The sequence below is a fragment of the Hesperophylax consimilis genome, chromosome 18 (genome assembly GCF_061612785.1).
Source record: "Hesperophylax consimilis isolate HC1 chromosome 18, BYU_Hcon_1.0, whole genome shotgun sequence".
Classification (NCBI taxonomy): domain Eukaryota; kingdom Metazoa; phylum Arthropoda; class Insecta; order Trichoptera; family Limnephilidae; genus Hesperophylax; species Hesperophylax consimilis.
The window spans coordinates 8,615,195-8,628,981 of NC_142853.1; the positions used below are offsets into that span (position 1 = coordinate 8,615,195).

At 35.7% G+C, this 13,787-nt stretch overlaps 1 protein-coding gene across 3 annotated transcripts; it reads right to left on the reverse strand.

Moving 5' to 3' along the window:
* Positions 1 to 1,220: 1,220 nt before the first annotated feature.
* On the reverse strand, positions 1,221 to 12,018 carry ref(2)P (refractory to sigma P). Of its 3 annotated transcripts, none has more exons than XM_089642512.1 (8): positions 11,771 to 12,018; positions 10,000 to 10,189; positions 8,035 to 8,394; positions 6,040 to 6,224; positions 5,393 to 5,517; positions 4,888 to 5,216; positions 3,042 to 3,329; positions 1,221 to 1,932 (listed from the first exon to the last, which is right to left on the reverse strand). In XM_089642512.1, exons 2-8 carry the CDS (start codon positions 10,175 to 10,177, stop codon positions 1,793 to 1,795), a joined length of 1,605 nt encoding a protein of 534 aa, XP_089498638.1. In that variant the 5' UTR covers positions 10,178 to 10,189; positions 11,771 to 12,018; the 3' UTR covers positions 1,221 to 1,792. The 3 variants fall into 3 exon arrangements, with proteins under 3 accessions (XP_089498638.1, XP_089498636.1, XP_089498637.1); XM_089642510.1 differs by having other exon boundaries at positions 4,528 to 5,216; positions 11,771 to 12,017; XM_089642511.1 differs by having other exon boundaries at positions 4,528 to 5,216; positions 8,044 to 8,394; positions 11,771 to 12,016.
* Between the last annotated feature and the right edge of the window lie 1,769 nt (positions 12,019 to 13,787).

Here is a 13,787-nt window from a genome sequence, read left to right on the forward strand (position 1 = left end):
GAGTGATGAGGCCCATTTCCACCTCGGTGGCTTCGTCGACAAGCAAAATTGTCGCATCTGGGGCTCGGAAAACCCAAGAGTTACTGTTGAAAAGCCTCTCTATCCTCAAAGTGTGACTGTTTGATGCGGTTTATGGTCCGGCGGAGTCATTGAACCTTACTTTTTCGAAAATGAGGCTGGAGCAACAGTTACGGTGAATGGATTGCGCTATCGAGAGATGATTAATGATTTTTCATGGCCGGAATTGGATGGTATTGATCTGGACAACGTTTACTTTCAACAAGACGGCTCTAAGTGCCACACAAGCAACAAAACCATTGATCTTTTACGATTGAATATCAAAATAACACCTCTAATCGGAAAACCCTGTATTATTATTTTATTTTTATGTTGAATGAAGTTATTACGATTTATAATTATTTTTGGCGTTTCAATGAGATAAAGAATACCTACTCGTTACCCGCCTACCCGTTACGGTCTATTGATGCTTAACAGCAGGAAGGGTAGTTCTACCTTTTGCGCCAGCCTCATTTCAATGGCAGAAAAGATGGAATTATTCAATGTTTTTATATAGATATTATATACCAATCTCTTTGTAAAGGTCCCAACTCCGTCCGTACATAATTATCGAATCGTAATGTAAGTCTTCTTTTCATATTTATCTTCGTGCCTTTCGTTTATATCGGTATTTCAGCAAAAGGATAAGAGTATTATTTGTTATTGTAATAATTCCATTCCTGGAATGAAGGTTTGTAGGAAGGACCGTGAAACCTGATCCGAATCTCTCTCTTCTGCACCCACTCAACTCCTATCTGCAAACGTATTACAGGGTTACTTGAGTTGCATTTCAAATATTATTCGTTTAGTACTTTTATAGCATGGGTATCCTGAGTTACTAGGTAGAAATTTTTATTAATATATTTTAATAATTTTCAAAGATATAGCAATTTAAAACAATTAAAGAAATTTACACGGGACCTTTATTTTCACCCAGAAACAGCATAGCGCCACGCAATAAATACCCGCCATTGTTTAGAGACTTATATGACTTACTAACCGGTAGTTTCCGTTTTTTTTGGAGTAAAAAATGTTTTGATTTTTTTTTTTACTTTCACATCACTGTTTAGTCAGCAGACCAAAGCGATTTTTGTGACATCGAGTGTACATCAGACTTTTAAAAAATACTTAAAATATAGTGATGTAAACAATAAAATAAAACATTATTTATTTATGGATTATAACATTTATTTTTGTTTTGATATAATTTGAACTACAAACTACTTTAAATCCCATAATATTATAATATTATATGCAAGATGCTATATCTAATACAAAAAAATATATATCACAATCTAAAAACACAAGGAAAGTGGCGTAACATTTTTTAAATCACAGCAAACAAGTTTAGCCAAAAATGCTCCAAGTCGACTTCAAATGAGGATGATTAATAATTCAAACGACTTCAAATGACTTCAAACGAAAACTTCAATCACCCAGTGAGGCCAACATTACTGAATTGAAATATGAAATATTGTAAAATAATGTATCAACAATAAAAAAATGCTTCTACAGAAATGACTTTCAAAAACCAATTTCAAGTAGTAAATAACGTAAAATTTTAAATAATGTTTTGTCATCTCAAAAATTTAATCTGCCATAAAAATATAGAGTATAATATGGTGAATAATAAAATAAACCTATTTTTTAATTATATAATCACTGTGCTCAAAATTAGTGTAGTGAATGTAATGGATAAAATAGTTGAATATTTAAAAATGTTTTTTCCAGTAAATTAAGGGATGTTTTGGGAGAGAACATCAAGCACGGCGCTGATGTTGCCATTCTTGGCCTCCAACAGACGGGCAAGACGACCGTTATCATCCTTGAAGCCCATGGAGACCATGCGGTTGTAGGCCTCGGCAATGCGGGGAGCTGTAATAAAAAAAATATTATTTTTAAAGTAAAAACATAAATTGCAACATCACAAATTGAATGTTTCCTTAACCCTTCAGGTCGCGGAAGGACATTACTAGCCATAAACATATTCCATTTGAGACTCTGAAAGACATATCTGACCGGGGAGCCCATACATTTTTCAACTTTTTTCTATACTTTGATAATTGACATAGACATATGAATATTAGTAGACCTGCCCTAAGTGATTAAAAGCGTATTATCCCCACTCCCCATACCGGTTCCATTGGGGCCGGCTGTGCTCGCGTATGGCCTCAAGTGAAATTTGAAAACGTGACGTCATCATTCTTGTGCGAACTATGGTCGAGGCATCATCGGTTCATTTTACGAAATAACACGGCAAAATGTTGACTTGTACTATGAAAACTTGTAAAAATAGATGTGCAAAAGAGAATAAACCCAATTGTCGTATTACATTCCATATATAAGCATTATTTTACTTTATTTTAAGCATATAATAATATGAATCAGTTGTTACTATCACATCGAGAAACGCCTGGACGCGAAACACAAAGCTGGTTGGTTGCTGGGAAGTAAATTATGAACATTTATAAAAGTGTCTTAACTAAATACTTAAACGAAATATTCGACTCTGAAAATGAACCGAATTTTTTTGCCGAATTTGGACTTCGCAAATTTGTTCATAACGTGGCGAGTAATTTGCGCTCCCATGTAAAAATGTCTATTAATTCCAAAGCAGATTTTACTTTTAAGAAGTAAATGGTGATATTATAATGCGAGATGCCTATTTACTGTCAGATTGATTTATTGACGAATCACAGTCAGCTTCACTCCCTTCGTTCTTCAACAGTTGATTTTACCCCTCGCCATTATCTTCTCGTCTATTAATTCCTATGTCTGTGGATAATTGATTACAAATTGGCGGGATTTTTTAATTGACAAAATCTAAACAATTTTTTTTATTGTACAAATGGCATAAAAAGTAGAGCGACAGTTTTCTTACCAATTCCCTACACAAGAGAAATCCAGACGTTTGCTGAATGGGCGTGTTAACCATCTCAGACGTATTCAATTATTAAATAATGATTATTATTATATGTACTTACAAGATGGGCGGTAAGTCACTACGGGTGTCTCAAAAACGGGAGGGGTGGGCTGCGGGGGTGTCTCCACCACCACCTCCATGGGTGGAGCCGGAGCAGTCACCACCTCCTTGGCGATTGGCATCATCTGCGGGATGAGAGGGTAGATGCCGGTGTGGGGCTGTGCTTGCCCTGACCCCGAAGCCGCAGCCTCATGAGCCTGAAACTCCAACTGCTTGTTGAACTCGCGGGTCATCTTGTCCATGTCGAAGCCAATGTTGCGGAAGTTGGCATGGCCACTCTGGGTGGCATCTGAAAAGCATTCAAAAATTAGAAGGCACACAAAGGTGAGAAACTGGAAGAAAGACAATTCTTCCAATCATTGTATATTAAGGCGATGCACTACGTCGTGTAATATTTTAAATTGAGCCGCTATCAATAACAACCCTTACGTAGATGGCGATAAGGTTTAAATTCCCGCTTAACACCATCCGCCTGTTTCGATTTATGCAAGAAAAAAACATGGCTAAAAAGTGCCTTTTATTTTATTTTGTGGATGTTCAGCCATAAATATTTAATTTTTTTCCGATCATTTTATAAATAACTTAATTTGCCACATTATACAATAAAATCATAACCGAAAATGGGTTCGTAAGTAGGAGATTTTGAACTTTAATGCAGTTTTCATAGGCCTTTACATTTTTTTTTTCTGGGCTTATATAAAGATATAAAAAATACTCGATTATTTCAAAGGTCAAAATGTATTTATTCTACTCGACGAATTTAATTAAAAGCATCTGAAACATTTCTAAGCGACCAAATTTTCAAACCAAAAACAAATGATTTTGCATTACTACGTATGGCATCGCCTTAACCCTTTGCAACCGGCAAAAAATTTTAAAATTGTGATGGACCACATTGTTAAAGCTCTTAGTTATGATCTCATAGGGCTGGGCGACTTACTGGTTGACACATGTGCGCTTGAAAGTACCCTAAATAAGCAGCTCCCGCACGTTCAATCGACACCGGTTCCGTTCACAAAAACAAATTTATTTTCTGTCTTCAAACACAAACTCACTCTCGTGTGAAGCCGGTTGTAAAGGGTTAAGCTTAATATAAACATCCCTTAATAGGGATTTTATTTTACATTACCAGGTTGGGTTTTATTGCAATATTCATGTTCGATGGACGTTACAAACATCTGTTGTAAGGAATGTGGATAAATGAAAATAATAATAATCTGCGCTATGCACTACACATACAAGGATAAAATGCATGCAATTATAAAACTAAATCTACAACACAAATCACAACTGTTACACTTTACTAACTATATACTAACTGCACAAAAAGTTGATTATTTCTTCAGAATCTGTTGCCCCTCATGCGTGGAATATATTATACAAGAAAAAAAACTTGAGCATTGAAATATTTCGTGTCAATATGAAAATTTTCAAAACAAGCAACAGGACAAACATTAATTTATATTTTGTAAATCAAATGAACTAACCTTTCAGGACAGGCTCGTCGGTATTAAGAAGGGTCCAACCCTCAGACCTTCCGCGGTTCTCTGACAAACTAGCGACGGAATCATCCGATGAGGAAGAACTGTCATCGATATCAAATATGGGGGTTTCATTCTGAAGGGTCTGTTTGGCCGGCGGGGCACTTGGCTCATTTTGAGGGACATTGACGTTACTTGCGGAAGCATTGGCTTGGGTTTCTTTACTAGCACTTTCATCAGTAGCTTTAGGCCTCACTTCAATATCAACATCGATGCCTAGCGGGTCAAGGATCTGAGCAACAGTCCTGCCGATGTTCTTCAAGTATTGAATATGCAGATTATTGGCATCGGTAGGAGGATTATTACCAGTTGTTGCGTTAGCACCTTCGGATGAAGTTTGAGCTGACGCAGAAGCATCTGCCCTTGCACTGGCTGCTGCGGCAGCAGATGCCCTGACCTGGGCGTCAGGATACATGTCTCCAGCCAGGTTGACAAACTCATCGAGGTAAGTGGAGAAGGTTTTGAACCAGCCGGCTTCGCGGGGCCCGCAGTTCCCCCGGGGCTCGTGCATGACTCCCTCGTGCCTGCCAGGGTGGCCACCCATGTGGTGGGGCCTGCCATGCCTTCCGTGCCTGCCATGTCTTCCGTGCTTGACTCCCTCCGGAGTGGCTTCCTGTGCACACTCAGGTTCAGCCCTGAAAAGAAAATTTTTAATTGAAATTATTTTGGAAACTTTCAGTGCGAGACAAAAAAACTATCTTTTCAAAAATAAAACCAATTTGTGTGGACCATTGAGTACGTTTACTCACAATCTTACATTTTGTTTGTTTTCATTACTCAAAAGAAAATCATTAAAAGATTTAATCTTTACCTGTCTCGACGATGACGCTTGGAAGAAAACGGGCATTCACCAGCCACATTCGCAGACTCGAAAGCCCTGGACTTCCTCAGAGACTTGAAGATCTGGTGTCCAACCACCTTGGTGAACTTCCCTCCCTGAAAGAATAATACAGAATAAGCCGAGGGTATTCAAATCCAAGAAAAACAAAAGCATTTACAGAAAATAAATTACATACCGTGAAGGTTGACGACTGACAAGTCTCGAAAAAAATAAAATGCTAATCTAAATTCTGTAAACTGATATGTACGCATTTTGTTTATGTCATGAAGATAAGGAAAGTCATTCCAAGAGACAATATGTCATTTGACCTCAAATTCCTTACAAGGATTATTATTTCTATTTCTTTGGAGGATAATGTTATTCCAAAAACGACTCTTAAGACTCCCAGTCTCTTAGAGAAAACCATACCAGAGCATTCCAACTCCGATATGTAGTGCTTCTATTGACATTGTGTACACTCTTAAAGATATAAATAGTGCATCATTTAATTAAAATTAAGTGACCATTTCATGTACCCAACGTTAAACACTAATGGGCGCATAAAAGAAATATCAAGTCCAATCCTTAGAAGCTGTAGATGATAAAACAATAAGAAATAAATGAAATCCAATGCTTACCAGTGGTCCTACAGGCACGGGGATACGAATCATGAAGTGCTCCGAGTGGGCATTCTTCCCCTCACAGGTCATGCAGAGGTCAAAGTCATCGCAGGTCACGCACTTGTAGCGGTAGCCCACCACAGGGCCGTCGCACACATCGCAGACCACTCCAGGGTGCTGGCGCTTGGCATCAAACACGCGCTCTGGAATAAAAACAAACAAAATAAGCCAAAATATTAAACATTAGATAATAAACAAATATGTATTTTGCAACCATTGCATCATTAAACAAAACTACAATAAACAATTTTGTGCAAGTCGTAATGTTTTCAACAAAAAAGGTCAAAATAACAGCATTAGAGTGTCCGTCATCAGGGCAGATGTGTAAAGATTGTGGTGAAATGTATGTAGACCACCAACTCCAATCCTCTAAGATCTCTTAATATCTTATAATTTAAGATGGTCTTGAATTTAGTTTTGGTGTAGCCGTCAATTTTCAGATACCGAGAACTATTGACTTTGTTATTATTATTAATGGGAGTTTTATGAATTTCAATTGCCTCCATAATGGGGCATTCTCTATGCGTTTTGGGTCTTCCCAGCATTTTAGGAACAAATCCAAAGCAATGGCCGGTTTCAATTAAATGCTCAGCAATTTCCGATTCGCCAGGGTGGCCGAGTTTACATGCTCAAAAGTGTTCTGATAATCTTTTGGAGATCGTCCATTCTGTCTGGCCTAAATGCATTGTCACGTTCGGAACAGCCGAGTTTATAAACTCCATTTGTTTCAAGAGGAAACTTGGTTTTTGTAGGTCTCAGTAAGTTTTGTATTTTTGTTGTGCTATTGAAGACAGTTATGCTTTCTTTACTCAGTATCTTGGCAATTCTGTCAGTCACATTGTGATCATAAGTTAATGAGGTGGTGCGACACGGCATAATATCCCAAAAATAAAACACTACAATTCTTTTGGTCGTGAAAATCTCGAATCATATCTGATGTAAGATTGCTTTACTAATAAGTTTTGTCTTGACAAAGGAAAATTTTAGAAGCCTCAAGTTAAAGAGGCCCAATAAAGGTGGAAACACGACATGGCGTCGCGTCGGATGTTCATAGTGTGATTCTGGTCATAAGAAAACAATACATTTGATTCGACTCAACACGCATCGCGTTTCATCGGGTCGCGTCGGGTTTTAATAATGTGTTTCCACCTTAAGACCCTTTTAAAGATAATTACACTATTATAAATATTTCATACAATAAAATATGTTAAATTTCATCTTGAATTATATTTCTACAATTGAAATTCAAATCACAATCTTGCTACTAAAAGCTGCAGATAAGTAAATAAGTCACACAAATTACTAATAATATTTTCTGATAAGGTCTAATAATAGTAAGCCAATGATTCAACAAATGAAAAAAATCCCCTTAGAATTGTGAATGCTGATAACACAATATGTAATTAAACACTATGTAAACAGTAGAATATTCGTTATTACAATAGTGAACACAGGTGTTTAATACCCGATGGCCAAAAACAAACATGTATGGCAATAATGCATACTTTAGTAACTCCGAATGAATTGGGTCAATTATTACGAATCTTCAATTAGATTTCAGCTTTTAATAACATTCAAGGCATCTACTCGCAAATTCTTTCCCCTTTACAATTCTCATCTGATTTAAGAGTTACGGGATGCGGCATTGCAAGTATAAGTATGCCTTGCGTTTAACTTATGACAAGACATATAGGTGCACAGTGATGAATATAGAATAATAATCAGTGTTTAGTGACCACAAATGATTTATAAATCATTACACATAGTGTATTTGCGGCACTTTCTCGTAGTATGTACTCTGTCTCAATGCAAACATTGCTTGAAATGGCTTTAGAATGTTACAAATAAATAGATACAGGTTAACAACTGCATTTCTGAAAGAAAAACTTAGTGAAAAAAAAAAGAATATATTAGTAAATATTAAAAAAGAAAGTTCTATAAAAAGAAACTAACTTCTTGTACCTGGAGCGGGGGCAGTAAAAATGGGAGCGCATTCTGGGGCCGGAGTAAACGCGCAGTTGGAAGAGAATCCCGGGCCGGTAGAACATCCCGACGCAGAGGCAGAGGCAGAGGCAGAGGCACAACCCATACCCGCAGGAAATCCCGTGGGGACCGAGAATGCCGGAGGGCCAGAACACATGGGCGGGATGAACATGGGAATCTCCATGTCGGCCTCGTTGGAGAAGGTCACAGATGGGCCACCGCTGACGTCTTTCCTCGTCACGTACAGCTTCTTCACGTCTCCCACGATACTGGAGAGACCCAATATGAGTTCCTCATCGCTTGAGATGACGATATCGTCTCCTTCATCATCTGAAAGAAGAAAAAAATTGGATATCTACACTTTTGTCAGATCTGAAGAACTGAACGGGCAAGAAAATAATTTTAACTTCTACAAATGTTGCTTAAATTCATGATCACTTGGCAAATGTTGTTACAATGTTGCCACACCTACCATCAGATGTGGGGATAGGAAGATGGCCATGACGCCGAGAACTCCATTGTAACCTACCATTCTGTTACATATACCGTTTACAAGAAATAGGGTAAGCTTACAAAGTGTACAAGGTGAAGCCATCAGTGGTATGCTTTTTATAATTTACATATGTATAAAAGGTCAAGTTTTGGTTGGACTCATACAAACACATTACAAAAGAAAAACCAATAAAAGTAGTACATATTAATTTTCAAGCGTAATAAAAATATAGATCAGTAGGCATAATTCAATTGATCACCGACGAGGCTTGATTGTGTTTAAACAATAATACAATGCGCATAGACTTTAATCAATATCGCATCTGACTAATAATTGCTGCATTTACTGACATCATCACATTAATAATAAGTCTCTTTCCAATAAGAACAATGAAAAACACTTTTCAGCAAGTCATGAAAAAAACATTGCATAATGATAATTTTCATAAGCATATTGGAAATTTATAAGTAATAGATTTGAATACTACCATACCATATTAACATTATTAACAATTTTAATAATTAATGGTAAACAATAAAATTTAACTAAAAAACAGAAATTCTTTCTAAGTCACTATAAAAAAAATGTACATACAGCTTTTTCTACTTAGAAATTCTAATTTCCATCACGAGGGTATATTAAAGACAGGACAAGATTTTGAAAAAGAGTATTGTGCGAGACAACATTGTTCGACTCTGTATATAAAATCAACATTAGGCAGAAGAATCCAATTAACAGTAAAAGCAGAATAGTAAAACTTCACATATATTATTATAATTACGACAGACCCGTGAAGGCTAAAATTGGTGTTTCACAAGACATGATTATTTGTTGACCTTATCATAACAATCATTCATTAAAACAACAAACAGAGCAGTAAAAAAACTCATTAACAATGGAACTTCATCATCAAACAGCTTATGTATAAGGAAAATGACTTAAGGCACGTAAAAATTGATTAAAGTGCAAATCAATACAAAAATTCAACGGCCAAGGTCAAATGACTGGCAAAAATTCCAATAAAATGGTAATTTTCCTAGCCGTTTCAAAACATCATTTTCATTGCTCTCCGTGAATAACAATCTTCACAGTTTAATATTCAACTATTTTATACGCCTTTAAAAAAAAATAACGTTAAACAAAATGTGGACACGCTTATGATGTTTTCAAGTCAAACAACCGCATTAAAAATGCCTAAAAGCGGTTAACTTTGAATCGTAAACAATTAAATTTATTATATCAAGGGATATTATTTGAAATCAAGAAAGTGGATTCATCTTGTTTAGAGGAATGTCAAGTCAAGGACGCTTTATAAAGTAAATTAAGGCTCCTAACGCAGTTTTCAAGTTGAATAAACCCATAAAAATGGTCCACTTTACGTTCTAAACAGCTCACACTAATAAATTAAGAGATTTAAAAATTGAATGAGAATTTAGCCTCACCTTTCCACGAGATCGTGTAAGTCTTGTCCTTGATGGAGGGGAAAACGCTATGCAGCTTTGCCTTCAGGTACTCGAAATTGGTCACCACCTCTCGGTCGATGGTGAATCGCCGGACTTCAGCCTTGTCTCCACCAGTCGAGACAAACACCTTGAACGCTACGCCGTTTTGAGAAGTCATCTCTAGAAGATTCTGGAAAAAATACATAGTTAAGAACAAAAATATAATAATACATATATTATAATTCTCATGCAATGAAATTAATTTGTTAATTTGTCTATGCCTAATTATTAATTTGTCTATGCAAAAGGATGAGTCATGAAACCAATGATTTGTAAAATATGACCTCAACTTAACACCGTTTGTTGGTCAAAGTAGGAACTAACATTTTTTAGAAAGAATTCCAACTCTCAATTGGCCTAAATGCATTAGGAGAGCCTCTGTTTTTCTTTACTATTTTACTGTACAGTAACATACATTTTATTATACAGTAACTATTCGGGATCGCTGGCCACGCTTGTACTTAATGTAAATGTCTGTCCTCACATATAATTAAAGCGAATTTTCATTTTACTTAATCGAAAATTAGAATGTTAAAATTTTAAAAAATTCCAAATTCAGACTGTTGCCTTTTATAGTAAAAGGTGAATCAAATTTTATTTTTTTAAATATTGTATTAAATGTGGCCAGCGATCCCGAATAATTACCAATAATAATACAATGACTAGACAGCAATGTGACACTACACTGAATGTAGAAAGGTAGAATGTAAAAACACCACATGAAGTACCTAATCACTTTTACATTACCTCCTTTTCTAAAAAAACGCTGTGTTTGGAAGGAAGAAGTTACTTCTAGAATGATCCAACTCTTATAGACCTTTCTCTTACCATAATAACATAACGAGAGGTAAAAAAAAATACAAACTAACATTTGTGTACAGAATGTTGCGAAATAATGATGTATCTAGGTTTTACGACCCAGGAAGCATAAAAATAACATCAATTATATTAGTCAGTTTCTAAAATGTTTACCGGCTGTTGTGAAATAATAAGCAGGTATTGCGCCATCATTTCACAACACAACAACCAATTTCAAAGCTTAGCACATTTATATAAAAATACTTGTTTGCATTGTACTCACGAAGAGAATAAGCAAACAGTGCAAAATGCTGAAGAAGTAAACAAAATGAAAGACTGGACATACATTTAAAACACTAATAAGAATAATAATAATTAATTGGTTCAAGTTTGCAAAACTATTAATTATTAGTAGCATTTACACGCAAATTATGGAAATTACACTTCCTTTCAACATAATTACTACAAGAAACAACTTAAGTTCAATATTGTCTTACATCAATGCTGTTATTTATAAAAATAATAACCCTACCAGTTGCTTATGATTGTGTAACTGCACAACCATAAATGAACCACTCGAGGCATAACAATGTATTTTAAATAAAAAAAATATGTTTCCAGGGACTACAATAAAAGCCAAAACCGCAGTAAATCGTAAATAGTGAATATTATGTATTCATACATCGCATCAAAATGGCGTATACCGATATGTGAAATAATTTTATAGAACCTATGTTTTAGCCAAGGCCTCAAACAGGTTTACTAAATTTTAGCAGAAAACTGTTGGAAAACCGATAACCAACTGCGTAATAAGTTAATAAGGAAATTTTGCTACGGACAAAGGATAGGTGCCAGAAACATAATAAATAATAACAACTACAGTTCGTTTAAAATAAAATCATAATACACTTACTTGTTCACACCTTTTAGAGAAATTAGCACGCAAAACACTGAAACAGAATCAAAACAATCTAAAAAGCAATGATTTTCAACACAAATGAAATTCGTGTTCTCCCACCAAACAATCTTGACGAACTGATAAATGATAGGACGTTGTCAATAAATATATACACTTTTATTTCACAACTGAGGCAACAAAACACGTAATCAAAACAAAACAGTCATGACATACGTAGCAATAGCATAGATAAATACATAAATAAACCACTCACTGGAACTGGATACATACATGACAGGGGAAAAATCCTTCTTGATGTTTCTGGAAAGGAAGCAATGTTGCCATGATGCCATTAAAACAAAAGAAGACGAATATTCTATTAGTCACGGATCAATGTCTCAATTTTTCATATTATTTATTACGTAAGGTACACCAGTGAAAAATAAAATAGCGTAAAAATATAGGATAGATCAACAAACTCCGATTGTGAATATATAAATATAAACTTATGAAAGCACCGTTCACGGGGGTTATCTTCTTTGACAAGCCCTCCTCTACTCTTTATTGGCGAGTTCAGACGGTGCGATTTTAGTGGAACGACTTATATTGAAAGACAAAATTTGAACAAGATTTAATTCAGACGTTTCAGTTTGACTAGAAAGACTCGAACCGATATTGATCGTTGATAATCAAGATGGTGTCAACTGAAAATATTCATGCGTGCGTTTCTATACTTTCTGACATTTTGTGGAACGAACTTGAGAACATGTCATTGAAAAGGCACAAAAACGTCATATTTGGGTTAGAAAATGGATTCTAAGAAGAATTTAATGTACTGAAGGGTATCGAAATCATGTACGAAAATCGTATAAACAATTTGGTTAAGTTGCTGAAATCAGCTGCACGCATAATACGCATTTAATACAATCAAACTGAATACTACTCAGTTTTCTAAGACAATATGTAAAAAACAACTGAATTATATATATATATAAAATGCAAAAATCACTCATTTTAAATACATGTAGGGTTAAGAAAGATTTATAAATATGTATATTGAGGGATCAGTAGGATTTATAGGTCCAGTTAGGAGTTCTACCGAGCCGAACCCTCTGATATGAAAATATCTGAAGTCGGTGAATTATTTTCCCATTGCTGAGTTCACCTGTTGTTTTTTTATATTTATTATGCTTAAATAATGTGGATTGACTAGATAATCATTCGTGGAAAAGTGTGTGTGGTATGTTTTCCTTTGGGGAAGATTTAACCCGGACATCAGTCGGAAATTAAAAAAAAAATAATAATATATATATATATAAAAAACATTATTTGAATTCAACTTAATTACTATTGGAAACAACAATTTAAGTCAGGGGAGTTAGAAATGCAAGCTAAAATAGGTTATGTGTTTGAGTAATTGAAAGAATTTAAGCGTGTTTCCTAACTGTTTCGAACGCATTACGCAATGCTACCCAAAGGCCGCAAAGTAGCTTTCTGACCGTGGGAGGATAAGAAAGCTAGTATTTACATTGTATACCCTCCCCAGCCGGCGAGTACTGAGCACAACGCGCGCCCGGACACAGTATTTACATGGTATCCCCTCCCCGGCTGGAGAGCACTGGGCACAACACAAGCTGTGGACACAGTATTTACGTAGTATCCCCTCTGCTTTGCCCAGGCGAAGCCAGGACAAACACTGAAAGGCGACGGTCAGCCAATCACCGCAAAGCACGATAAAGCTAGAAATATTTCTCTTTTCATATATAATTGCACAAATTAATGTTAGATTTACATTAATAATAATAATAATAAAAACATTAAAAATGCTAGGTAAAAACAGTTTTCATGAGATGCAGCGGCGTAAAGAGTACTATTGAATAAATAATTTTAATATTGACTATTAAAGTCATATGAAAACACACGAAGCTGCACAAAAATGCACCTCGTTTACGTGGGGCGGTTCAGACGCGCGCACTCCGATGTGTGCACGCTCCTGCTAGTCCTATATATACCGCGCGTAAAGCTATCTCAA